Source organism: Crinia signifera, chromosome 2 (genome assembly GCF_055691185.1).
Source record: "Crinia signifera chromosome 2, ASM5569118v1, whole genome shotgun sequence".
In the NCBI taxonomy this organism is placed as follows: domain Eukaryota; kingdom Metazoa; phylum Chordata; class Amphibia; order Anura; family Myobatrachidae; genus Crinia; species Crinia signifera.
Window position 1 is genome coordinate 258,470,186 of NC_139218.1, and position 25,942 is coordinate 258,496,127.

At 44.8% G+C, this 25,942-nt stretch overlaps 1 protein-coding gene across 1 annotated transcript; it reads left to right on the forward strand.

Annotated features, from left to right (window-relative positions):
* The first annotated feature begins 850 nt into the window (after window positions 1-850).
* LANCL3 (LanC like family member 3) lies at window positions 851-25,942 on the forward strand. Its single transcript, XM_083174358.1, has 5 exons — window positions 851-1,615; window positions 15,707-15,830; window positions 17,566-17,763; window positions 18,451-18,658; window positions 22,900-25,942. The coding sequence occupies exons 1-5, from the start codon at window positions 902-904 to the stop codon at window positions 23,057-23,059; spliced, it is 1,404 nt and encodes a 467-aa protein (XP_083030484.1). The 5' UTR covers window positions 851-901; the 3' UTR covers window positions 23,060-25,942.

Below are 25,942 nucleotides of genomic sequence, written 5' to 3' on the forward strand. Positions count from 1 at the left end.
CTGGGGAAATGGGGACCCCCCAATAAAGGGGTCCCCCGTCCAGGTTACCCCCTGTCCTAAAGTTTAACATGGCCGTCTATGGGTGGTTCCCATCATAGATGACCATGTTAAATTTTTTAAATGGTGGTCTATGATGGGAACTGCCCATAGACACCCATGTTAAACTTTAAAATGGGTTTGTATGGAGCTGTGAAGAGCCAATTAGCTGTGGAGCTCCCCCTGAGCCCGCTGCTAATTGGCTGAGGGAGAAACCAGTGTCTGACGTCACTGGCAAATCCCCCAGTTCGGGGGGAGGAGCCCCAAGTCTAAACACACTTAGGCCTCCTCCAGTTCATTATGGTATGAGGCTGTCGGTTTGTTTTTTTAACCCTTGGATGCCTACATAGACCGAAGAGGACGCGATCTACGCTGGGTTGGATGGGGAGTATAATTTATTTCCACAGCTAAGCAGGCTGTCCCCGGCGCCTCCTCCTCCTCCCCCCTGCAGCTGGAAGGACTTCCGGCTTCGTCGATAGGTGGAGGAGAGGTTTACCTTCCAGGGTCCAGGAGGACCCTTCAGGAAGGTAAGCCAGAGGGGGGGTCGGCGAGGCGGCGGGTTTGCGTCGGCGGCGAAAAGAAGCCCATAGGCTTCAATAGGGTATCGCCACCCAAAGGTGGCAATACCTGCGGTATCATTTTACCGGGGGTTTACCGCATTTTCCATTTGATACATCTCACCCCTGGTTTGTGAGCAGTATCCCTTGGTAGAGGCTGCATACATTCGCTTGGTTGCGCTCTGCATGTGGTTAGTACATAAGGCATGTGATCAAAATGCTAATAACGCCTGATTGCAATGTGGATGATGATTATTCCTAAGCGTCCCTGAAACCTGCTGGATCCCCCTCCCCGCCGCTTCCCCCATATGTTACATGCTGTGCTAGGCAGCAGCGCTCCTCCCCGCGGTAACACGCAGCCAGCAGCAGCCGCACTGACAGCAGCAGCAGCAGCGCTTAGCGCTCCCCGGCCGGCACCCGGTACCCGCGGTCACCGCTACACACCACCAGCCGCTCTCCTCCTCCGGAGCTCAGGCGCCGCGGAGACCATGGAGAACAAGCGCTGCTTCCCGAACCGCTTCTCCGACTACCGGGGCTGCCTGGTGTCCGGCCAGAGCAGCGGCGAGCTCGGGGCTCCGCTCATCCTCAGCACCCTGGACAGCATCATGCAGCAGCTGCCGGCTCAGGGCGGCCAGGAGGGCGGGCTGTACGGAGGTCTGGCTGGGGTGGCGTACATGCTCTACCACGTCTCCCAGTGCCCAGCGCTCGGCTCCGGACGGGACACCCACCTGCGCCGGGCCGCCGCGCTCATCGACTCCTGCGTGCGCTACTACGACCAGGAGCAGGACCGGGAGACCCGGGCGTCCTTCCTGCTGGGCGGCGCAGGAGTCTACGCCGTGGCCGCTCTGATTTACGCGGCGCTGGGACGGGCGGACAGCGCCGGGATGCTGGAGCGGTTCCGGGAGCTGGCTGACATCTGCGTGCCGCTGGGCTTCCTGGAGTGCGGCTCGGACGAGCTGTTTGTGGGCAGGAGCGGTTACCTGTGCGCCGCGCTGGTGCTGAAGCAGAGGCTGGGCAAGGAGGTAAGAGCCGGGCGCTGAGCGCAGGGGGCAGCACATTGCTCCAGGTCATTTACACTCATGGATGGGGAAGCCCAGCACACCTGCCCCATGTCTAACACACTGCTTGCATGATGTTATGTCCATTCTCCTGTCATCTGTAATGCTCTCCATACATAACACAGACAGCACATATACTCCTTGCACCTGTAACACGTACACACTCCTGCTGCTGCCATACATAGGAAGCTTGTCCATGGAGGTCTGCCATTATTTTATGTAGTATAATGTTGGTTGACAACAGATTCAGGTAAAATGCAGTGGGCAATGTCAGTGTATGGTAGATTATTTGAAATTAAGCAAATCTAGTGCAAAGCTACCATAGCTACATGCAGTTATTACACTCCCTGTAACTCCCTTATTATGTGCTTGTTGAATTCTCGTTCCAAAACCATGGGCATCAATAGAGAGTTGATTCAGCTTTTTATTATATAACAGCCTGCAGCAAAGACTTTCCACTAGATTTAAGGACATGGCTGTGGGCATTAACATCCATTCAGCATTAAGAATTAGTAGGTCATTAATGTTCAAGCACTAGTAAGGCCGGTCACTGATGTTAGTCATTAGAGGCTCTTCTTTCCCAATATCATAGCATGCTCCTTATGAGTCACTAAACCCAATCACTCTTACATACTGTATACCTCTTTGGTTGAAATGATTCTAAATCACAGAAATTTTACATCATAGCAATTGTACATTTTATGGTATGTGCTATTGCTTAGATCAGTGATGGCCGAACCAGTCTTTGAGATCTGCTGTACCAACAGTTCATGTTTTCCAGACTACCTGTGGATCTGTAGAATGTGTCAGTTAGGAATGAACACTCCACATATTTGAAAATGTTTGTAATGTCTACACCTGTGCACCAGCTTGGTGGTCTGTTAAACATGAGCTGTTAGTAGATCTCGATAATTGGTTTGGACACCCCTGGCTTAGAATATACTGTACACTCCCAAAATACAAAATACACTTTGGCCCAGTAATAATTCCTTATATCATTATATAAATACATAAAAATTGTATAATATACCATATATTATACAATATTTTTCTCTTTTTTTCTATTTTCCTTAAATCTCATATTGCAACATATGTGATCCCTCAGTCTTTCAATGCATTTATGTGTGGGTCCCAGCAGTCCCAATTATAGTTCACAGCTGTCCCATTGGTCCCAATTAGAGTTCCTTGCATGCTACAGTACACAGGTGAACTCGCAGTTTGGCCGTGTTTACTATTCCTAAGTATCACACCTTTATACAATCTGTCACATAACCTTATTACCTTACCTATAGTGTATTTTACATAGTAAACACTCCACCTTTCTTACTTACCACAAATGGTACGCAATGCCATACATATAGAGCACATTAGAACAGTACAGGGTACACAGAACTAGACATAACACAATTAAAGCACAATTCCTAGCTGAGATATAGGGAAGTGAGAAGAGATGCAGGTTTAGATTGTTTTTTTTTTTTATTTTGTTTTTATTTTACTTTTTCAGTACCAAAAACATACATGACAATACACCAATAAAAAAAGTCACAAAAAAACACAAAAAGTCACAGCAACAAAGCAGATGTATGTACATATATTTACAATCCTCAACCTATTTATTTTATCATAGTCTTTTATATCCAAACATGATTACATTAACCAGCTTGTTGAACGGCTCGCTGTTCCCTGGCCCTCTAGCCCCCGAAATATCCCCCTTTCTCCCACTCTGTTCCACTGTTTTTCTCCTGGCCCCATCCCTTTCTTTTTCCCTAACCGAACATACTGTCTCTTGCTTGCCCAACACTCTATTGACTTAGAATATACTGAAGTGTTGTTGCCCTTATTCCTCACTTCTCTAGCTCCTTTTTCCTCGTTCACTTTCCCTCCTTCTCCCTTCGCCTCCCTCTCCTTCTTTCCTTGCCATCCGTAGGTTGCCCCGGCGGATCTATCACATGCATTTACCCCCTTAGCCCCCCCTTTTTTTTTTGGTGATCCCACCTCTCTGGAAATATACGCCCACTTTGTAAGGCAGGAGGCATGAAGGAGCGGGGGGAGAGAAGGAGAGAGAGAGAGGACAAAACAAAACAAAAACAAAAAATTCCCATTTGAGCCACATGTGCTCTCTATATAGAGGGTGTCTTGTGTGTCCCCATTACTGATACCTCTCCATCGAGTATGGGAAATAGTGTCCATTGACCATAAAGTTTAAATTAAGTGACGCCCTCCCCCTTTCTATGTAAACCCCCCCCCCCCTATCTACCAGGATTAATCCTATTACTAACCCTTTACATTGGCATACTCTGTGCCCCCCTTTTCAGTGTCTCCATACTGTGCCTACAAACTAGTCCTACGAGTCTTATTGCCATCAGGCCAAGCGTTCTATCTCATCCTTCTAGGGCTCGTTTCCCAGCTGCGATACCACTTATGTACCCGTGCACCCTATGTGTAAACGTGCTTGTCTATGCAATTAATTTATATTGGGGCAGGACCTCAGAACTCTATACTGATCTGGAGGTCCCCCCGTGCCCTCTACCTACCCACTGCGGAACTGGCCGCCTAACCAGAAAAGAAAAAAAAAAAACCCCGAAGTATTTTCCTCCCTTCCCCCCCCCCCTACAGATTAGCCCCCTCCGTGTTACAGGCTTTGTAGAATCCTGACCTATTCCAGGGACCCCAATTTCCCTGATACTTAGCGAGCGTACCTCTCGAGGCATGTAGGTATTTTTCATGTTCGCTAGTCTGATTTACCAGGTTAACCCATTCTCCGTAGTGCGGAGCCAGTGGGGACATCCATCGTCGGGCTATTATCACCTTGGCAAGGGCCACTAGGCTTCTAACCAATTGCCTCATCTCACCGTTAATTGCGGCTTCCTTCCATATCCCTAAAACCATATTTATTTTACTTAACGCAGCTCTCGGAACCCCTATTTGAACAAGGGTTTCCGTTATCTCCCCCCAGAACCTACTGATATCCCTACAACTCCATAGTAAATGATCAAACGTAGCCGGCCTACCCCTACATTTGGGACATCCATCTGATGCAGACCCCGAGAATTTTTTCATTTTGACCGGGGTAATATAGATCCTGTGAAGAATATTGAATTGGACCTGTTGTGTTCGCATTAAGTTAGTCGAGTGCCGGGGACTTGCCAGGGCCACCCTCCACCCATTCTCATCCAGCTGGGGAATATCCTCAATCCATTTAGCCCGGAGGGCCCCCAATTCCTCGGATTGAGAAAAGGACTGGAGGTACCGGTACATCTTGGACATTCGCTTCCCTTTAGTAAGTTGTTTTATAAAGACTTTACAAGGGGCCTCCTCCACCACCCAGGTATCAGGCCTACCCCCCTGTGTCAACGCACTTCTTATTTGCAGGTATCTAAAGAATACTTCCTTAGGTATGCTAAACTCTGATTGCAACTGGGAAAAGGACTTTACTGTCCCATCTTGACACCATTGTCCCACATTCGTAATTCCATATAACCTCCAAACTGTCCCACCTTGTTGTTCTTTAAGTTCCCTCATTCCTGGCAGGTAAAAGATTGGGGTGTCCGGGTCAATACCCACAGTTTTCGTTAATTTACCGGTCCATCTCCATACCTTAACCGACTGGCTGATTAATGGAGGGAGATCCCGGCGAAGCCCTCTCACAAACAATCTTTGTAGAGGCGAAAAGTCTGGATCCACCCGCTCCACCAGACTACGTAATTCATCAGGGACTTCCTCTGACTTGACCCATGCACAAATTTGTACCATCTGTGCGGCCATATAATATAGTTTAAAATCTGGGAGGGCCAAACCACCCCTTTCCGTATCTCGGCACATGATTTCCATTCTAACTCTTGGGAGTTTGTCCCTCCATATAAATGAGGAGACAATACTCTTTATCTTCCTAAAATGTTCATCCTTAAAAAAGACGGGGGAGTGTTGGGCAATATACAAGAACTTGGGCAATATGGCCATCTTGACCAGGTTAACCCGGCCAATTTGTGAAATCTGGAGCCTTGCCCAGCTTCTACACTTCGACCTGAGATCATTGATAAACGGGATGAGATTATCGGGGATATATTCAGCTGAGTTTCTCGCAACCCAAATACCGAAATTTCTCCACAAGTTTTAGCTGTACTTCTAACACTGGAATTATCCCTTCTTTTTTCCCTAACCGTATGTAATTAGATTTACCCCAATTCATTGAGAGCCCAGAGTATCCCCCATAGTCCTGAATCAATTTTATCACCCCTGGCAGGTCTCCAGGTACCGCAAGACCAACCAGGAGGTCATCCGCGTACAGCGAGACTAGATTTCTACAGGGCCCCCCTCCCCCGTACGCACGCCAGAGGCTCCACCACCACTGCAAACAGCAGGGGGGATAGAGGTCACCCCTGGCGCGTACCTCTGGAGAGAGAGAAGGGGGGAGACGTATACCCATTAATGGTCACTCTAGCTTTAGGGTCCCGATAGAGCAAAGATATCCGTTTAATAAACCTTTCCCCAAACCCAAGTGCCCGCAACACCCTCCACAGAAATGGCCATTCGACCGAGTCAAACGCCTTGTTCGCATCAAAGGATGCGAGCAAGGCGTCCGACCCCCCCAGCTCTATGCCCTGAAGGTAAGTATATGCCCTTCTAAGATTGATCATAGTGGATTTCCCCACCATAAACCCAGTCTGATCAGGGTGAACCACTTGATGTATTACTGTCTGGAGTCTGGTTGCCAAAATTTTGGCATATATCTTTGCATCTGCCGTTATTAAAGATATAGGCCTGTATGAGTCTACTCGGTTAGGGTTTTTTCCACTTTTGGGAATCATTATTATAGCAGCCTCAGTCATTGACTGAGGAATACTTTCCTCGGCCTCCATATGCTGGAAAACTTTCAGCAGCCGCGGGCCTAGATTGTTTATAAATTTCTGATACACCTCCCCGGGAAGACCATCCAGGCCGGGGGCTTTACCCCCTGGAAAGTAGTTAACCGCCACCTTCACTTCCTCTACTGACAAGGGGGCCTCCAAAATATCTCTTGATGTGGGCAGCAAGCTGGGAAGATCTATCCGTGCCAGGTATTCGTCAATTTCTCCATTACTCCGATAAAGTTTAGATCTATAAACTTCTTCCAAATGTGTGGAAAAAAGCTCTGTGATCTCAGGGGTCTTTGTCACCACTTCGCCATTTTCTAACTTAATCATAGGGATAATATTAGGGGGGTTCTCCTGCTTCATTAAATGGGCCAAGAATTTCCCAGTACGATCAGAGTTTGCATACCACTTATGTGCCCCAAAACCCAACCTGCGACACGTCACCTCTTGAAGGTACTCTACCCACTCTTTCTGGGCAGTCAGCCAAGCAGACCTAGCTAGATCTGTCTTATTCAACAGAAAAACATTCTCCAAGTTAGTCATTTTTATTTCTAATTCCTTTGCCTTTTTACGATTTGAAGTCTTCAAAAAAGCTATCCTTTTAATAAGCACCCCTCTCAGATAGGCCTTAAAGGCATCCCAGACGCTGTTATTTGGGGCGGACCCTTCATTGCCCTCAAAGTACTCCTCGATCATAGCCTCCATCCCCACCTGATCTCCCATTTGCTCAAGCCAATAGGCCTGTAGTTTCCAATATCTAAACCCTATCGGGGTCTCTAAATCCATTTCCATTATAACCGGGGAGTGGTCGGAGATCCCTCGAGCTTTATAATCTACATGTCTAATCTTAGTAAGGGTTTTATCTGAAACAAGAATCAAATCGATCCTGGAGAACGTTTTATGGGAGGGGGAGTAGCAGGAAAACTGATGTACCTCGGGATTCCTCAATCGCCAAGGATCCTTCCACCCTATTTCCTCGATGAACTCAAAAAACCTATTACCTTCCCTACAAATTTCCCTCTCTGACCTGTTCCATCTATCCAGCCGCGGCTGGAGGACCTTGTTAAAATCCCCCAGACAAATTACCAAATTATCCGGAAAGGAAGCTGAAAATTCCACCGCCAATCTTACCACATCATAGGAGAATGGGGGTGGAATGTACACTGTAAGAATACAAAACCGCACATGATCAATAGCACATTCCAGAAATATAAATCTTCCCCCCTGGTCAATCTTTACACATCCTACTTCAAATACCACAGTTTTTTTTATGAGGATCGCAACCCCACGGGAAGAGGAGGAGAAGGGGGCTTGGAAGATATGTCCAATCCACGGACGTTTTAAGGAGCCCACCCGATCCTTCGTCAAATGGGTCTCTTGTAAGCAGATAATATCGGAGTCTTGGCTCCTACACTGCTTCAGGACAAGAGCTCTTTTGACCCTACAATTCAGGCCTCTAACGTTCCAGGTCATGAATCTAACCATCTATGAGGCAAAACAAAAAAAAATCAAACCACAATTTACATTTATCACGTCCTTTCCGACTGGTGCCCGATACCCCTCTTGACCCAGCCCGGACTTCCTGGCCCCTTAGGACCAAACTAAAGGAGGATTTTATCTTAAAGTTGCTGTGACCAAAAACAAACACATACATGAACACAAGAACAACCCCCCCAACCCCCCACCCCCTCCCTGTATACCCAACCCCCCTGGTATACCTGAGTCCCTACCCCCCATCCACACAATATCCCACACCTAACACTAATGCATACAACCCAGGAGCAATTTACTAATGACCACCAAAGAAACCCCCCCCCAATCCCCCCCCCCGCCCGTACACCCCACACCACACCTCTCAGGATCTATATATGGTGGTGAGAGAGAGCTAAAAGGGAAAAAAAAAAAACAACAAACCAACAGTAATAATGATAGCTCTCTTCCCCACACCAAATTCCCTGTTTTTATATCACAGGAGCCGCCCCCCCAACAGTTAGTAGGAGCAAAATTTTATGCAGACATACGACCTGTACTCAGGACCTTATATTCTCTAACATAGAACCGCATCCGCAAACTGCAAAACCTGGTCAAATGACATTCACTCAGTAAGCAGATAAAAATAAAAAAAATAAAAAGAGAAAGAAGAAAAAGAAAACAGAAGACACATTATCATTTTGCCAGGACCTGTTTCCTTCCGGGATAGGTGGCATCAAGCCACCTTGCCGCCTCCGCGGGAGTGAAAAAAAATTTCGTAGCCCCATCCGCCACTACTCTCAGTTTGGACGGGTAGAGCATAGAATATTTCAATTCCAACTCCCTCAGGCGGATTTTTATTTCCCTAAATTTAGCACGGTCCTTCTGGATCTCTAAGGGAAAATCCGGGAAGGCAGCAATCCTACTGCCATTATAGACAAAGTCCACCTTGTCCCTGGCCAGTCTTAGGACCGTGTCCCGATCTTTAAAGTTTAAAAACTTCGCAATCAAAGTCTGATGTGGACCTCCCGGAGGGGGAGCCCGCCCAGGAACCCGATGGGCTCTCTCTATTGCAAACTGGGCTGAGAAGACCTTGTCGCCAAATATCTGAGTCAACCAGTCTGTCAGGAATTTTTCCGGGGCATCTCCCTCTATCCTCTCTTCGAAACCTATGAAACGGATATTATTCCGTCTAAGACGACCTTCCATGTCCGACATTTTATAACGTATTTCGGTTATTTGGCCGCTCATGGTTTTGACCTGGGACTGCAATGGGCCAACCAGGTCCTCTACAGCTGAGATTCTGGTCTCGGCCTCAGTTACTCTCTCACGCAGTACTTGAGCATCGTTCCTGAGCAGGGAAATATCAGACTGCACCTTGCTAATCTGCTCACACAGGCGGGTCTCGCATGTGTTAATTGCCTCAAGCACTTGTTGCAACGTGACTTCAGGAGACACCGGATTTTTGCTCTCTTTAGTAGGGGTAGATAGTGGAGTACTAGACTGTGAACTATTTCCCGCCTGTGATCGAGCGTATTTCTCCAACCTCGCTGCTGCGGCTGTCTGGCCGGTTTTTCCCATGGTTGCAATCAAATCAGCCACCTGACGTTATCTCACTCAGGCCGTGGACCCCCCCTGGTTCAGACTGAACAGATTTTTATACACTTTAGTACTGGCACAAAGTAGAGTCCCAGGCTATGGAGTGAGTGTGCCCCCTGTTTGCGCAAGCTGATAAAGTGGGTTTGGACTGGATGCAGCGCTTCACTTTTTCCCCTTTCTCACAAAGTATTTGCATCTGAGGGTAGTCTAAAACGAGCGGCCCCTCTGTATGGTCCGGCCGTGAACCTTTTCAGGGCCTCCGGCCAAGGCCACCAACAAACAGTTCCACCCACAGACCACAATATGCTCCAACCCGGCTCCCTGCCTCACACCCAGGGGCCGGGTGGGGGTCCACGTGTGGGAAAGCCTATTCAGAACCGGCCTTGCCAGTTTTCTCAGCTGGCAGTGTAAGGCCTTGTACAAGTCTGTATGCCAGAGTACCTCAATATAATGCTGGTCCGGTCACCGCTGCTCCTTATCTCTGAGAGAGCTCTCCTCACCGCCAATACTCTCCTCCGGTCCTCCTGGATTGATGCGGCCAAACGGAGGTCACTTGCCGTTGTATGTAGACCCAGGTATCTGCGGCTCTCACCCGCAGTCTCCCGGCATCTAAAGGCAGTCAGAGCAGGCTGTCCTCGGTCGCTGCGTCTCACACCCGCAGGCAGCCGACGGGCAGCACTCACTCGCAGCGCTGTCTCCGGCCTCCGCAGTTCTCCCAGACGGGCAGAGCTTCAGACGCGCTTTCAAGGACCCCTCGCCACGCGTCACCACGCCGGGCGCCCTCTCTCACCAGGCGCCTCAGCACTTCCGTCCGACTTCCACCAAGCAAGGGAACACAGAAGCACGGATCCCCGTGCCGGCTGCTCACAGATGGTAAAAGGCGGCAGTTTAGTGTGGGTTAAGACTTTTTCACGCTGGGGCTTCCATCTCTACAGAGGAGCAGTCTCCATTCGCGTGGCGTGGTGTGCACGGGGGAGGACAGACGCGCACTCTCACTCACGTCCTGCCGTGGTCACGCCCCCTCCTTCCCTCTTCCTTATGCAGGTTTAGATTGTAATTGAAATGCAAGAAGAGTGCTGTGAGAACAGAAGGGAAGAGGACCCTGCTCTAATCCATATAATTGGTTCAAAATATTACACACCACTAAAGGTGTGATTATAAATTACGTAAATACATAGTTCAAAGTAGAAGTACTTTTGGCTGTGAGTCAGAGTTGGATTAGCTGACAAGTCTCGTAAGCCCTGTATTAGGGATGGCCATTGTTGCCTTTGCCAAAAGTGCAACTGGCTATCGATAGTGTATAACTAGGCAATGGATGACCATCAATGTTTTTGCATATCGATGGTCATCTATTTTCTTTGATTGGTTGACCTGTGGGTCAATCAAAATACGGGGGCAGGGCTTCATGGGTGTCAGGGGCGGAGCTTTGCTCCGTGTCCCAGACCCTTGGGGGAAAAAACAATACAAAACTATTTGTTGAAGCTAGATATCAATGGTGGGAAACCATCTGGTTCTCCCCCATCATGTCAAATCTATTGGACATCGACCATAAACCATTGATGATTGCTAACCATCTATGGTTGATGGCCATCCCTACCCTGTATGAAGAAGACCCAGCAGTAAAGTGGTTTCACTTTGGGGCTTGGCTGTGAATCAGACTTACTCATGCCTACGCGCATTTCTGCTTCACCAACACATACAGGGGCAAACACAGGATTTCTAGACGGGTGTTTGAACTGTTTGATCCTAGAGTACATGTCTATGAAGAGAACATAATTAGCACTACACCAACTACAATATACATCATACAAAGTGCAACGTACAGTATGTCATTATTCTGACATATACTGAACGAGCAATCACAGTGAGCTACAGTATTATAATTGGCAGTATGGCGATCCTGCCTGAATGTTTTTATTTCAGATGTGGATAAAAATCCAGAGCACTGGAACATGTCTGGGAGTCTTGGTGAAAGGCAGAAGAACCTGTTTTACCCAGGACATAGTGTATATGTACACATTGCAGTATTAATTATTAACCATATAGGTGGTCTATAGCAATACACCCCTAACAATGCATGTTTTACATATCTCCTCATTGATGCACAGGTGTATTGATTATTTGGTGACACGTTTGAAAAGATCCACAGGTGATGCTAATTATTTTATTTGTAATACTGAGGGCATCTGTAAAACATGTCGTAACATTGTATTATACATACACATACACATATATACATATATATTATTGCTATAGTGGTCATGGCATGGGCATTTGCCTATGACCTATTTACAATATGATGAACATGTTAAGAAAAATTAACAAATTGGTTTTCTTTTCTAGTGGGTTGGTAAATACAATTCAATTTATACATTGCTCTTCTTACTAATGTTTTATACAGATAAACAAATGCAGGAAGCAAGATGTGATTAAGCTCAACTTAGCAGCTAAAACTGGAGAGAAGATATTTCCAAATGTCAATACAAGATGTAAATAGTAACCTCAGGATCAAACTCAGGAAACCCAAGTAATTGGATGATCACAGCTATGACAGTGCTATGCTTATAGGTTTAACATTGATTAAGCTAGTTTTATAATGTTTGCTTCTTTGAAACAAAATATCATATTCCTACCAATTTTAAAGTTTTTGGAATCAATGTGCTTCATCAAATGTATACCAGAATGGATAGGATTGCCAATTATTTACTGTATTGTACTTGAAAAGTATTATATATATATATATAGTAAATCTTTTCTTTTCAATGTGTGACGAGTTTAAAATTATTAATGATTTGCTAATAAGTCAATAAATGGACATATTAGGAATCCTGTTCTTCATCAAGCAAATATGATAACGGAGTCCATAATAACATTAATGTAAATTAATTGCCCATTTGTACTTGCGCCAGATTGTAATGTGTTAGAATATTATCAAAATAAATTGGAGGAGTGGATAAAGTTCGACAGATTTGCCATAAAAACAACTGTACTCAGAGCATGTACCCTGTTCTACCAGCTAATTGTAGCTGAAAAGCAGGTTGTCAGTTATCACTCAAAAATAAATATCAAAGTGAAAAAAACACTGAAAAAGAATAGTGGCGGCTCTTATCTCAGTGGAGGAGGGGGGCTGCCGCAATATACCCCACCCCCCCTCCCACCCCCACCCCTCTGCTGGTGCCCGCTGGTCCCCGCTGCCAGTCCCAACCCCCATTGTGGTCGCTGGGTTTGGCGCATGCACAGTAGCATCTCTGGTGCTGCACATGTATTGGCCCCCAGCCTCTATGGGCTGCTTCAGCAGCAGTCCATAGAAGCATATTCATGGTCATGCACATGCGCAGTATCGTCCCCAGTACTGCACATGCGCAGCCCATGAAAGCATCGAGGAGGGAGGGAACATCTTCCAATGGGACTGCCTTGGGTGTCACTGCCAGTCACAGAGAAGCCAGTGCAGTCACTTGGACTCACATCCAGTTAAACAACAATGGTTTATTTAACCCCTTATCGACGCAGCATGTTTTTGCCTTCCTGACAGAGGCCTTTTTTTCAAATCTGACAGGTATCACTTAAGTGGGGATAACTTTTTTTTGCTTTTACTTATCCCAGTGATTTTGAGATTGTTTTCCCGTGACACATTGTACTTTAAGTTAGTGATAAATTTTGGTCGATACAGTTTTTTTTTTTTTGTGAAAAATACCAAAATGTCGTAAAAAAATTGAACATTTTGCAATTTGCAAAATGTTACATTTTCTGCTTGTGAGACAAATAATCATACCACTCAAAATAGTTAATAACTAACAAAGACCATATCTAAACTTTATTATTACATCATTATTTCAACCTGCTTTTAATTTTTTTGGACACTAGGGGGCAGCAGAGTCAAAATTATGCACATCACACAGTAAACGCTGCTTTTGGCTGTTCACGTTTGAACAGCCAATCGCAGCGATCGCCCATGGCGGGGGGCATCGCTGCCCCCCCTGGGCAATGAGGGAAGATGTCTGCTGTCAGGGACAGCAGACATCGTCCCTCTGTCATCGCGTCTCTAGACGCGGTGACACTTTGAAGTCATGACGTACATTTACGTCATGTGTCGGGAAGTACATCCCGACCATGACGTAAATGTACGTCAAATGTCGGGAAGGGGTTAAGTCAGCTGGGTAAATTTACTAAAGCTTCTAAAAATGAAAAGAGATTCAGCTTATCATTTCTTTATTGCATCCTAGAAAATGGTAGAGAGTATCTGATTGGTTGCTATGGACAACATCATCTCTTATCATTTTTAGTAGCTTTAGCAATTTTACTCCAATGTTTCATTTGCTCATTAGGTCCTGACTGTGGGACCCACACTGAGAAGAATACACAGCTGGAAATGTGTTTCCTTTACAGTAAAAGGGTGAAAAGTGTGTAACTCAGATGTGGAGTACATTGCAACAAACTGTTTTTGTATGAAATATATTCTGTAATATTTTGTCATTATGCGGAATCATATATTTTAATAAATTGTACATTTTAACATTTTAATTTTAGTTTGATTTTATAAGTATCAGGGATTGTAGTCAGATGTGTCATCAACATACTGTATATGTGATCAGTGGCAAACGCAGGATTTTCAGAAGGGGGTTTCCAGAGGGGCGGAGCAAAGCACGGAGATGGACACTTAGGTGACCCAGTATATGCCGGGTCAGTTAAAGTATTATAGATAGACCAAATGTATATTAATAACACACACACATATATATATATATATACATACATACATACATACATACATATACAGGGGCGTCAACAGCCATGTAGACCCCTGGGCATAGCAATGTATTGGGGCACCTACCGATCCTCCGGCGGTAGGGGTGGGGGAAGCTTTGATGTCCCGCGGGTGGTAGGGGGTATTATATCAACTGCTCAGCATGTAGGGCTTGGATCAGTAATTTCCACTAATTACCCCTTTACTGCACAGATGGTGGGAGATGGGGTGGGAGAAGGGGGCATTGGGCTGAATGAAGGGGCCCTGATACATAACTTCCAGGGTGGTAGAGGATGTTTAATACACAGAGGAGGGGTGTATAGTGGAGTGGGCTTATTATTCATAATTTTCTGGTGGGAGGACAGCTTGCTTGACTGCAGATATCTCCAGTTTCCAGAAATAGATTTCTTAGATTTTAATGGAATTAAAAACTAGAGAATCCCACCTACCAAATTGCTTTAGGGACTAGGGGATCAGATTTCAGGAAGCAGAGCAAATCTGCCAACGAATATATAAAACTACATACCAGGTGTGTGGAGCTGGAGCAGTAACCAGCTGCTCGAAGGCTGATATCTCTGGTTCTGGGAAAAGTAGAGACAAGCTACTCATGTCCTTCAAAGAGGGAGAGTCCCAGCTTTTGGAATATACCCTCAGAAAAACTGTACGTCAGACAGAACCTGAAATATCTGACTGGGAAGAGCAATTAACAGGCTTGGATGGGGACCACTGCTTTGAAGTCAGATATCTCCGGTTCCCAAGGGCCGATTTTTAAAATTCTTGTACCCATGGAAAGAGGGGACACTCAGCTTTCAGTCTAGACTCCTGGGGGGGTTTCTGGGTACTCAGAAACCCCCCCTGCGTGCGCTACTGGTGATTAAGGGTTAGATGTATGAAGCAGTGATAAGGGAGGTGAAGTGATAATGTGCCTGGTACTTTATCAGTGGCCAATCAGCTCCTGACTGTTAAGTTACAGGCTGAGTTTCATAAGGGACAGTCAGGAGCTGATTGGCCGGTGATAATGTACCAGGCACTTTATCAGTTCTCCGCACTTGTCACTGCTTCATACATCTGCCCCTCTATTACTAACACCTTCTGGTACACCGCCCTCTTCCATTTAGCCAGAATAATGAATTAATGATGATATATATAAATATATTTTGTAGCTGGGATAGTAACTAGCCTTCTTGTTTCCTCTAGGTGCCTCCTTTGTGGTGTATAATTAGCTCAATAGATGATGTTCCTACTTTTGTAAAATACTTATTTAATTGAAATCAAGATATATATATATTATATTATATTCAAATGTCAATGATATATAAACAGCAATAACAATAACACAAATCTATTTGCTTTTGCTATGAATAATAAAACATACATTTTTCTTCACAGGTGTTAACTCCAGAACAGATTAGGACAATCTGCCATGCTATCCTGGAATCTGGAAAGAAATATTCTAGGAAGAAAAGGAAACCATTCCCACTTATGTACTCATACTATGGGACAGAATACCTGGGTGAGAAATACATCAGGGTTTCCGCATCATATCTCTAAAACGTCATAGAAGGGTAATTCACCAAAATGGGCACATCCATGCCACAGCCTCTGTAAGGATTGACATTTTTTTAACACTAATACATAACTTTGCATGGTGCGTGGGTAGGGTTGCCACCTTTCCAGGATTTCCGGGATTCTCCCGATTTTGGTGGCAACCCTTCAGGGGGCTTTTCCACACCCAGAATCCGGGTGTCTAAAAAGCCTCCAGCCCTCTGTGCCGCTGCTGTGGAGCTGCCTGTATGACAGATGAGCTTGCCAGATGATGATGTCATCATCTCACAAGTCTTTGTCTGCAAACCTGCCACCCGCCCACCACTGGTGTGTCTGGTGATCGGGGGTGGTCACACGGGTGCGATGCCAGCGCCGCGTGATTTATGACTGTCTGAGCATCCGGTTGCTGCGGCGCGGCCTCCTGTCCGGTTTGCCCTGTGTGAGCAGCTGACAGCTTGGTCTCCATTATTCTTTGTGACTACGGCTGATACTGCCCCGACATCGGCACTGAGAGAGTCTGCACCCAGGTGAGCGCTGCATACAGTACATGCTACACAGCTTCCCTGCAGGACAAGGCAATGCATAAGTATGGCTGACTTGGGGGGAGGGGAGGGTCTGGCTGCGCAGTGCTGACTATGGGGGGGGGGGGGGCATTGTTTGGGCATTGTGGTCCTGTCTATGGGGAGGGGGCTGCCTCTCTGTGCGGTGCTGACTATAGGGGGGGTGGGGGGGTGGCAGTGCAATGTGGTCCTGTCTATGGGGAGGGGGCTGCCTGTCTGTGCAGTGCTGACTATGGGGGAGGGGGGGGGGGGGGGCTGACAGTGCAATGTGGTCCTGTTTATGGGGAGGGGGCTGCCTGTCTGTGCAGTGCTGACTATGGGGGGGCTGGCAGTGCAATGTGGTGCTGACTAAGGAAGGGCAATACTGGGGCATTTTGTGAGGGCCACTACTGGTGGCATTTTGCGAGGGACACTACTGGTGGCATTTTATGAAGGACACTACTGGTGGCATTTTGTGAAAGGCACTGCTCGGGGCATCATATGTATAAGCAGGAGTATTGGGGGCCTTATAGTGCAATGGGCATCATGGTGTGTGGCATAATGTGCAATCGGAATCATGGTGTGTGTCATAATGTGTAATGGGCATCATGGTGTAATGGGCCCTCATGTTTATATGTCACTGTGCGGCAATAACAATTCCTGCGGTAACCAATGTCTGGTCATGCAGATTGCAAAAGTGAGGTGTCAGCTAATTGCTTCCTGCTAGTTCACACTCTCTTATAATTAGACCACGCCCTTATAATTAGACCACACCCTTTTTGGGAGCAAATTCATTAATACCACATTATGTATGGGGGGGGGGGGGGGGGGCATTTTTATTCAGTTTGCACTTTGACCCTTATTGTTTAGAAATAGCCCTGGTGCAGACTATATATTGGGGGCAGGGTTTATGTGTATGGGAAGCTTTGCCAACTATCTATGCGGGGGCTGTGCTGTCTATCTATTAAGAGCTGTACTAAATACCACAGTAGAGCTTAGTGGCCCTCGGGCTTTGTTGAATATTTTAATGTGGCCCACACTGTCTTAAAGGTTGAAGACCCCTGATATAATACTAGCAATGTGTCACAATATAATACTAGCAATGTGTCACAATATAGGAGTGTATTATACATTTCCTAATTGAGCAATTGCTTGATGTTACAGGAGCAGCACATGGTCTATCTTCTATACTACAAATGCTTCTGTCCTACCAAGACTACCTTCAACCAGATGACCGTGACCTTGTTTGGCAAAGTGTCGACTTCCTTGTAAACCAGGAACAGAACTGCAATTGGCCACCGGAACTTGGGGAAGTGATTGAGCGTGAAAATGAACTTGTTCACTGGTGTCATGGAGCCCCTGGTTAGTCACAGCTTCTTTATATTACAATACAGTACCTGTAACCTGGTAAATTAGCCCATTTTCAGTTCCCATTGAGAGTAGTAAGCATTGTAGTATGCGGCTCTAGGATATTTCTCTGTTGTTTCCTCACAATTGTCCAGAACAGAAAGCTTAATAAATAGGCACATACAGATTTTAAAAGAATAGGATCCTTATAGAATTATGGGATTCATAATCTGATTGATAAATTGGTGAATGTTGATAAATACTGGAGTCTTGTGTCTTTGACATTCATGATCCTTAATGCTCTTTTAATGTAGTTTTATTTTTATGTGGGAGCACTTGTCTGAAAATACCAGTACTGGAATATTCTGCATGTGCAGCTCAATAAACAGTAACATGTACACCTGGCATTGCTAACGCCCGCATTTAAAGTCTGTATTATTGCATACCTCTGTACTGTCTCCAAATGACCCCTATGGTGATACAGCTCACACTCTATTGACACATGTGGCGATTTTCAGATTTTAAGAATCTGTAAAGACTGGTTATTAAGAGCTTTTGTAGCTCTGCCAAGCTAAGTGCCTGAGGTAATTCTCCCCATTAGCCGTTATCTCTCTGATGTATCACCATGTGGCATATTTCCATCTGCTTAATCACGCTTCTAAAGCTCCTTCTTAAATAAATATCATTTATTTGCATTTGCAGGTATTGCCTATCTTTTTGCAAAAGCCTATTTACTCTCCAAGAAGCCGTGCTATCTGGACAGCTGTATCCGCTGTGGGGAACTGACCTGGCAGAAGGGCCTGCTGAAGAAAGGACCTGGCATCTGTCATGGAGTGGCAGGCAGTGCCTACGTATTTCTATTACTGTACAGAATTACTGGCAACTCCAAGTACATCTACAGAGCACAGCGGTTAGTGTCATGGCGCTCTCTGTGGTGCTCGCTCCCCGGCAGCCTGCGATATTTTGTTTTTTAAGGCAACAGTCAATGAAATGACATTTTAGAAGGTTCCGTATAGAAAACAATTTAGGCTCTGATTTAGACCGGCTCGCTAGGCTACGTATATTTGCTGCCTAGCAAGCAGGTAAACGACCCCCGGCTAGGCAAATCCCTGACCAGGCATGCGAGCAGATCTGTAACACTTACACATCCACTTGCATGTGGCCGCACAGAGGAAAAATCATTCGATGGTCGCTCACATCAAATGATTTTTCCAGCCTTCACTCTGAAAATGAAGTCTATACCGCTATCCACCATATTGGGGGCGGGCGCCGAGATCATGTGACATCAACCGCCCGCCCCGAGAATGCATGGGCACACCTGCATTCATAGGGTTATGCCCAGCGTTTCTATGGGTGCGCCCACTGTTTTTGTGGGCAAAACCTCCTGCCCACCCATCAGTGAGCGAACATCCCGGCGAGTGTGAAGCTTGACAAAGCATTCACACATGCGCATATTCATGCATGCACAAACCACCATCATCGGCTGGGGTAGCGAATTCGGATATGAGTGATCAGGTTTGAATTGCCCACTAGTTCAGATATCATTTTACGGAATAAAAAAATCTTAAAAATGTTGATTAGCAAAATAAAAAGAGAGATCTCATCTGAAAAATCTGTGTGAAAAAAGAAGTGAGTTGCTGACTTTACATTAGAGCAGGGTCCCAGAAACCGGGAGGCGTGGCCATGAAGACATATTCGCACCGGCCATGCCCCCAAACTGTGACATATCGCCTTAGCTCTGCCCAGTTCTGCCCTTTCCACTACCCTGTCAGCGGCCCTGCCCCCTGCCTTAATGACTTTAATAGGAAGAAAGAAAACGGGTTGTCTTATGGTGGTGCACCATTTATAGAGAATGGAGTCATAAAATATACCTTTTATTATTTTTATTTAAAATGAAGAACACGAAATATGACATACAACATATAACATAGACACAAGTGAAAACAGTGTGTTTCTTTAAAAAGCACGTGCGAGTTCCAGAAGCAATTCCCTCTATTTTATTATTTCAATGACACTTTATATTTTTTCCTTCAGGTTTTTACAAAAATAATTGAGGAATAATATGTGTCAATTTTAGAATAGTTTTTTGTGTTTTTAATGCGTTCTTTTTTCAGCAGCCCAAGTACAGCTACCTAGATGCGATAGTGAGCACTTGTTAGCTTGCAACGGACTACAACTCAATTAGCAGGATATCTGTATTTTACAGCTTATTGTATAACTTTATAGTGGATACAATTGTGCTACATTGAGATCTCAGTAGTTGGGTGTTGTCACTTGTAGATTCCGTCTGGAGTCACTACCTGTGGTAAGTGCTGCAGAACGGGTAGGTGAGTAGTCACCTCTCAAAGTATTATTGATATATTGATTAGAATAGAAGTGTGGACAACACCACACGCGTTGTGCTGTATTCTAAGCCAATCAGTCTGTGGTCCCTCTCTGCGCCGTATAGGTATGTTAGCGGTCGCAGGGGGATACTAGAACAGACGCGGCTTTAGGTGCCCTCTATGGTGGGCATACAATTCCCCAGGAAGGGCAGCGTGATAGCGTGAAGCTGTCAGAAGTGGTCAGTGAGCCCCCGTGCTGCAGACCCAGAACGCTGGTCGTTTAGCAGCTAACGGGGAGACCGTGTCTGCTCCGTCGGAGTGCAGCTAACAGCGTACACTCCCTGTCCAGGGACAAGTGCCGCAGTGAAGGTGCCTTGCGTCTGACAGTCCAACCCTGTGCCACTACCAGCTGATGCTGCTGCTGGGGTGGTCTTAGGGTGACTGCTGCAGGGCCCTGAGGAAGACCTACGAAGCGTACGCCGGCCGACCCAGCCGTGCGCACGTTCCTCCTGCAATACCCCATCCCTTTTTTTGTGTTTATGCGAATGTATTTATCAGTCCTTTTTAGGACTCTAATGTACTAGTAGCCGCTCGCCTGCAGTCACCCTAAGACCACCCCAGCAGCAGCATCAGCTGGTAGTGGCACAGGGTTGGACTGTCAGACGCAAGGCACCTTCACTGCGGCACTTGTCCCTGGACAGGGAGTGTACGCTGTTAGCTGCACTCCGACGGAGCAGACACGGTCTCCCCGTTAGCTGCTAAACGACCAGCGTTCTGGGTCTGCAGCACGGGGGCTCACTGACCACTTCTGACAGCTTCACGCTATCACGCTGCCCTTCCTGGGGAATTGTATGCCCACCATAGAGGGCACCTAAAGCCGCGTCTGTTCTAGTATCCCCCTGCGACCGCTAACATACCTATACGGCGCAGAGAGGGACCACAGACTGATTGGCTTAGAATACAGCACAACGCGTGTGGTGTTGTCCACACTTCTATTCTAATCAATATATCAATAATACTTTGAGAGGTGACTACTCACCTACCCGTTCTGCAGCACTTACCACAGGTAGTGACTCCAGACGGAATCTACAAGTGACAACACCCAACTACTGAGATCTCAATGTAGCACAATTGTATCCACTATAAAGTTATACAATAAGCTGTAAAATACAGATATCCTGCTAATTGAGTTGTAGTCCGTTGCAAGCTACCAAGTGCTCACTATCGCATCTAGGTAGCTGTACTTGGGCTGCTGAAAAAAGAACGCATTAAAAACACAAAAAACTATTCTAAAATTGACACATATTATTCCTCAATTATTTTTGTAAAAACCTGAAGGAGAAAATATAAAGTGTCATTGAAATAATAAAATAGAGGGAATTGCTTCTGGAACTCGCACGTGCTTTTTAAAGAAACACACTGTTTTCACTTGTGTCTATGTTATATGTTGTATGTCATATTTCGTGTTCTTCATTTTAAATAAAAATAATAAAAGGTATATTTTATGACTCCATTCTCTATAAATGGTGCACCACCATAAGACAACCCGTTTTCTTTCTTCCTATTAAAGTCTTAATTACAGTAAGTTGTCGGTGGTAGCACACCCCTAGATATATCTCCAACAAAAGTTTGTACTAGAGGGGGCCGTGTCTCATATCCACTTACAATCTATCTCCCCTCCTGTGCAACAGGTCAAACCAACCCTTAAAATCCCTGCCTTAATGAACCCGGAGAGGGCGGGGCAAAAATAGGCAACCGTGCATTATAGCTATGTTAGTAACTACAAATGCCAATGTTATATTTCTGTGTATATTGTTATTATTATTTAGCATGGATGTAACTGTGGGCATTCTGAGTTATCACCATCCCTCTGCTCTGATTCTCCTTCCATGATGACTGATGTCACAGAAAATGTGGGTTCTTACTACTGTCAGATTATCAACATTAAAGGAACAAGAGGATACTGCTGCTAACATAGCACACACTCTGACAGTCACCATGGGCCTTATTCTAGTTCACTCTTTCTGACAAAATTGTTCTTAGATGGACAAAACCATGTGCATTGCAGGTGGGGCAGATGTTACTTGTGCAGAGAGAGAATTAGATTTGGGTGTGGTTTTACTTCAAAGTGAGATCTATGTTGCAGTGTAAATATAAAGCAGTCAGTATTTACCCTGCACAGGAACACAATAACTCACAAAAAGCTAATGAGGTAGGGTGAGTACATGAGGAAGGAGGACCCTACTCATAAGAGTTAACATACTAAAAATAGGTGGGTGGACGAACGAAATACAATAGGATAAGTAGGAACGGAGGCAGGATAGGAGGTGGGGGAACTCATTTCTCTATGCCACCTAATTACCCTACCTCCTCTCCCCCATTAGGTAGAGACAGGGCCAGTGGTAGGGTTTTTGGAATCCCCCTGCAAACTAGAATGCTTTTGTGTGAGAATTACTGTGCATTGCCAATGGGGAGATTATAATGTTTCAACTCACCATTAGAGGTAGTGGAACTCAGTTCCACCCCGTTCCCCCTAACTTTAACCCCTGCCCACTGGTTAACAAAAGGTAACTAGCCTCTTTGATAAACGTTGACCAGACTGTCCAATCCATTATTAGATGTTAGGATGTTTGGACCCCATGAGCTTGTGGTTTAGCTTTGTGGATAAATATGGCCTCTGATTGATTTGTTATAACCTTGTAGAGAACTTTTACCCTCCCCTAAAGCATATTAGAAATACAGTATGTTTTTTATTTTTATTTTTTTCATCTTGTTTAATAGTATTTTCAAGTTACTAAATAGTAAATACACATCTGTTCTTTCCTAGGTTTGCAGAATTTCTGTCTTCGGATGAATTCAGAGTTGGCTCATGTACTGTGGAAAGCATTTACAGTCTCTATGAAGGCCTGTCAGGGACTGTCTGCTTTCTGGTTGATTTACTTCAGCCTAACCAGGCAGAGTTTCCACTTTTCAGTGTCTTTGTGTAAATGATCTTTGTGATATGATCAATCAGACCAGAGATTTTCTTCAGGTTTTTCAAAATTCAGCATTAAGGTTTCTGTGGGATAGCTGTGTGTAATTAATAGAGGGATGGCTTTTGTCTTAGTTTACAATACAATTTCCTAACCCTTCTGCTACAAAACACAGACTGATCCTTGAATACACTGTTTCCCCCATTTGTAGCAAAGTGTGGTTACCCAGGGCGACTACAACATCTCTCAACCATCTTCTACTTTGTCTCTTACAGAATTTTTAACAAATAATTTTAACTTTTATGGGGAAGTTAGTGTACTGGGTATGGAAATATATATATACAGGTTGAGTCTCCCTTATCCGTGTATTGCAGAAAACCGTGATTTTTCAGAATATTTCATTTTTTTATGTCTGTCCTACTTAGCCATATTTGCTTCACAAATAGCTCTCTTTTATTTGTGACCAACACAAGTTAGAGACAGAACAAATTCTTCAATCCCACCCTACCATTCATGCTTAAAGCTACTGCTTGATCAATGGTTGTTAGCCTGAAACACAACACTGGGATTCCTACTCAGGATCTCACAGCAAGGTCTGTTTCAAACTTATTTAATAGCATTGAACTCATAAAGCTCTCTCTCCGCATTCTAGATATAGCTATTGCTGCGTAGGGTAAGGAACTTGGGGATCTTACCTTACCTGTTATATGTTATAGGACAAACCACAGAAAGGTCCACTTTGCAAACATTACATACTGTTCAAAAACATGGGAGACATTCCACTGTAGCGACTATTGGACACATAACATATAAATCAATTAACTATGTACTGTATGACTGTAGCCATTTAGAAACAGAAATACACAACGCTGTACACAGTAGAAGGTAGCATACTTACAGTATTTGTAGACATTGTGTAATGGATAAGTCCGTGAAACTCCATTACAATGAATAAATTTTTTTTCTTCCAACTTGATTCTACAAAACATTCTGAAAGCTAAAAGAAAACATTAAATGAAGGATTATATATTCGGGTTGGGATAATTTGGTCTACAGCATAATGGTTGACTGTCATTAGGTCGACATGGGAAAAGGTCGACATGGGTCTAGGTGGAAAGGTCATTAGTTCGGCAGTGTCTAGGTCAATAGTCAAAAGGTCGACATGGGGTTTTTCACAGTTTTTTTACCCGAATGTCAACACAGTCGACATGGTAACAGTTTAAAGTGCACGCATCCCCTCGCATCGCTTGCTGTGCTCGCGATGCTTTGGGCACGGTGCTTTGCTGCGCTTGGCACACCATTTTCTTCTTCCGCCAGGCCCTAGTGGATGGTAGCGCATGAAATACCGGCTGTCGGAACATGTCGGTTCAAAAAAGCTGAAAAACCCCATTTCGACCTTTTGACTGTCGACCTAGAACACTGTCGAACTAATGACCTGTCGAACTAATGACCTTTTCGACCTAGAACCAGTTCGACCTAGACCCATGTCGACTTTTTCCCATGTCAACCTAATGGTGTCCACCTAATGACTGTCGACCATCATGCTGTAGACCAAATGACCGCATCCCATATTTTCTCCTGCGCACTGTCACTCAATATACAGTACTGCTTAGCAGTAATGGGGTACATGTTCTATGAGACCAAGTACTATTATTATTGTGTAACTTTTATATGGATACAAAGGATAAATAAAGTTGTTTCAAACATAGCGGGCACATAGCAACATGATCTAACCAAAGATAGCTTTCAACCAAAACAGAACCATAATCTAAAAGGAATCCAGTTTGCCGATATATATATTAAGACTGTCGGCATCTTTGTAGGCAGCAGCTACTTTATGCTAAAATATACTAATGCCGCATGAGATGTCTTGTATAAATACATGGCTCCTGTGATCACTCATTCATCCAAGAACACAGCATTGGATTATCTGCATGAACATGTTTGCACCAATTTGCACATTATTTGGAGCTGTGATTACAGACACTGAGCTGAATTCATGTTTGTGCGCAGCTCTAAATTTTCAGGCAATAGAACTTGGAAACGGTACACATACTCTAGCAAGTGAAGCTGCGCCCCAGAAAAGTATATATAGACACCCACCAGAGCAATTTACAAAGTTCTCAGCAACTGCTCATGTATAGGCAGCATCAACGGAACAAGGAGAAACATCAATTCCCCAAGTTTACATACTGTATGGCTACAGAAATAGACAATCCCACATTAACTGCCCCAAACATTCCCTTATGCCAATCACAAAAAAGTGTGTGCAAGCAAGATCATAAAGGTAGCTTGGTGCATGGGCTGTGTGATCATGCGAGCATTGGTTGCAAACATGAATTAGGCCCCGTCTCAACACTATTCATTTGGTCAGCATCAATAGACATATCGCTGTAGTTTATAAGTGGTTTTACAGAGGCTTTTTGTACATTTATAGTGTGTGATATACAGTAGGCATCTTGTGGACACACTCGTGTTTATATTGCTGCTTAATATGATTGCACCATTTATTTTCACATTTCTGTGAATAGAATTGTATGTTTTGACTTCCGTTTTGTACTATATGTGGGTAGTGAGGTTTTCTACTGTAAGTGATAAATGTATCAATATTGAATAAATAATTTGATTCTACTTTTATACATCCCTTTGCTGTTTGCATCGATTTGTTGAGCTGCCAATACTAATATCTTGATTCCCTGGGGTAAATTTACTAAGATGGGAGTTGTATTGGAACTGGGATGTTGCCCATAAATAAATAAATAAATAGACTGTGGTTGCTATGAGCAACATCTCATCTTCAATAGATGCTTGATTATGACAATGAATCTATATTATTGGTGTTCTGCATTAGCCCTGTGTCATAATACAGTTCTATTTTTATTCTGTTATTGGTCACTG

What these genes read in the sequence shown, in the direction of transcription:
- LANCL3 (XM_083174358.1), top strand. Translation starts at nt 902, where the DNA reads ATGTTACATGCTGTGCTAGGCAGCAGCGCTCCTCCCCGCGGTAACACG. An exon ending in CTGGTGTCATGGAGCCCCTG is followed by an intron (nt 17,764 to 18,450) that starts GTTAGTCACAGC and finishes TTGCATTTGCAG; the next exon opens with GTATTGCCTATCTTTTTGCA. An exon ending in TACATCTACAGAGCACAGCG is followed by an intron (nt 18,659 to 22,899) that starts GTTAGTGTCATG and finishes GTTCTTTCCTAG; the next exon opens with GTTTGCAGAATTTCTGTCTT.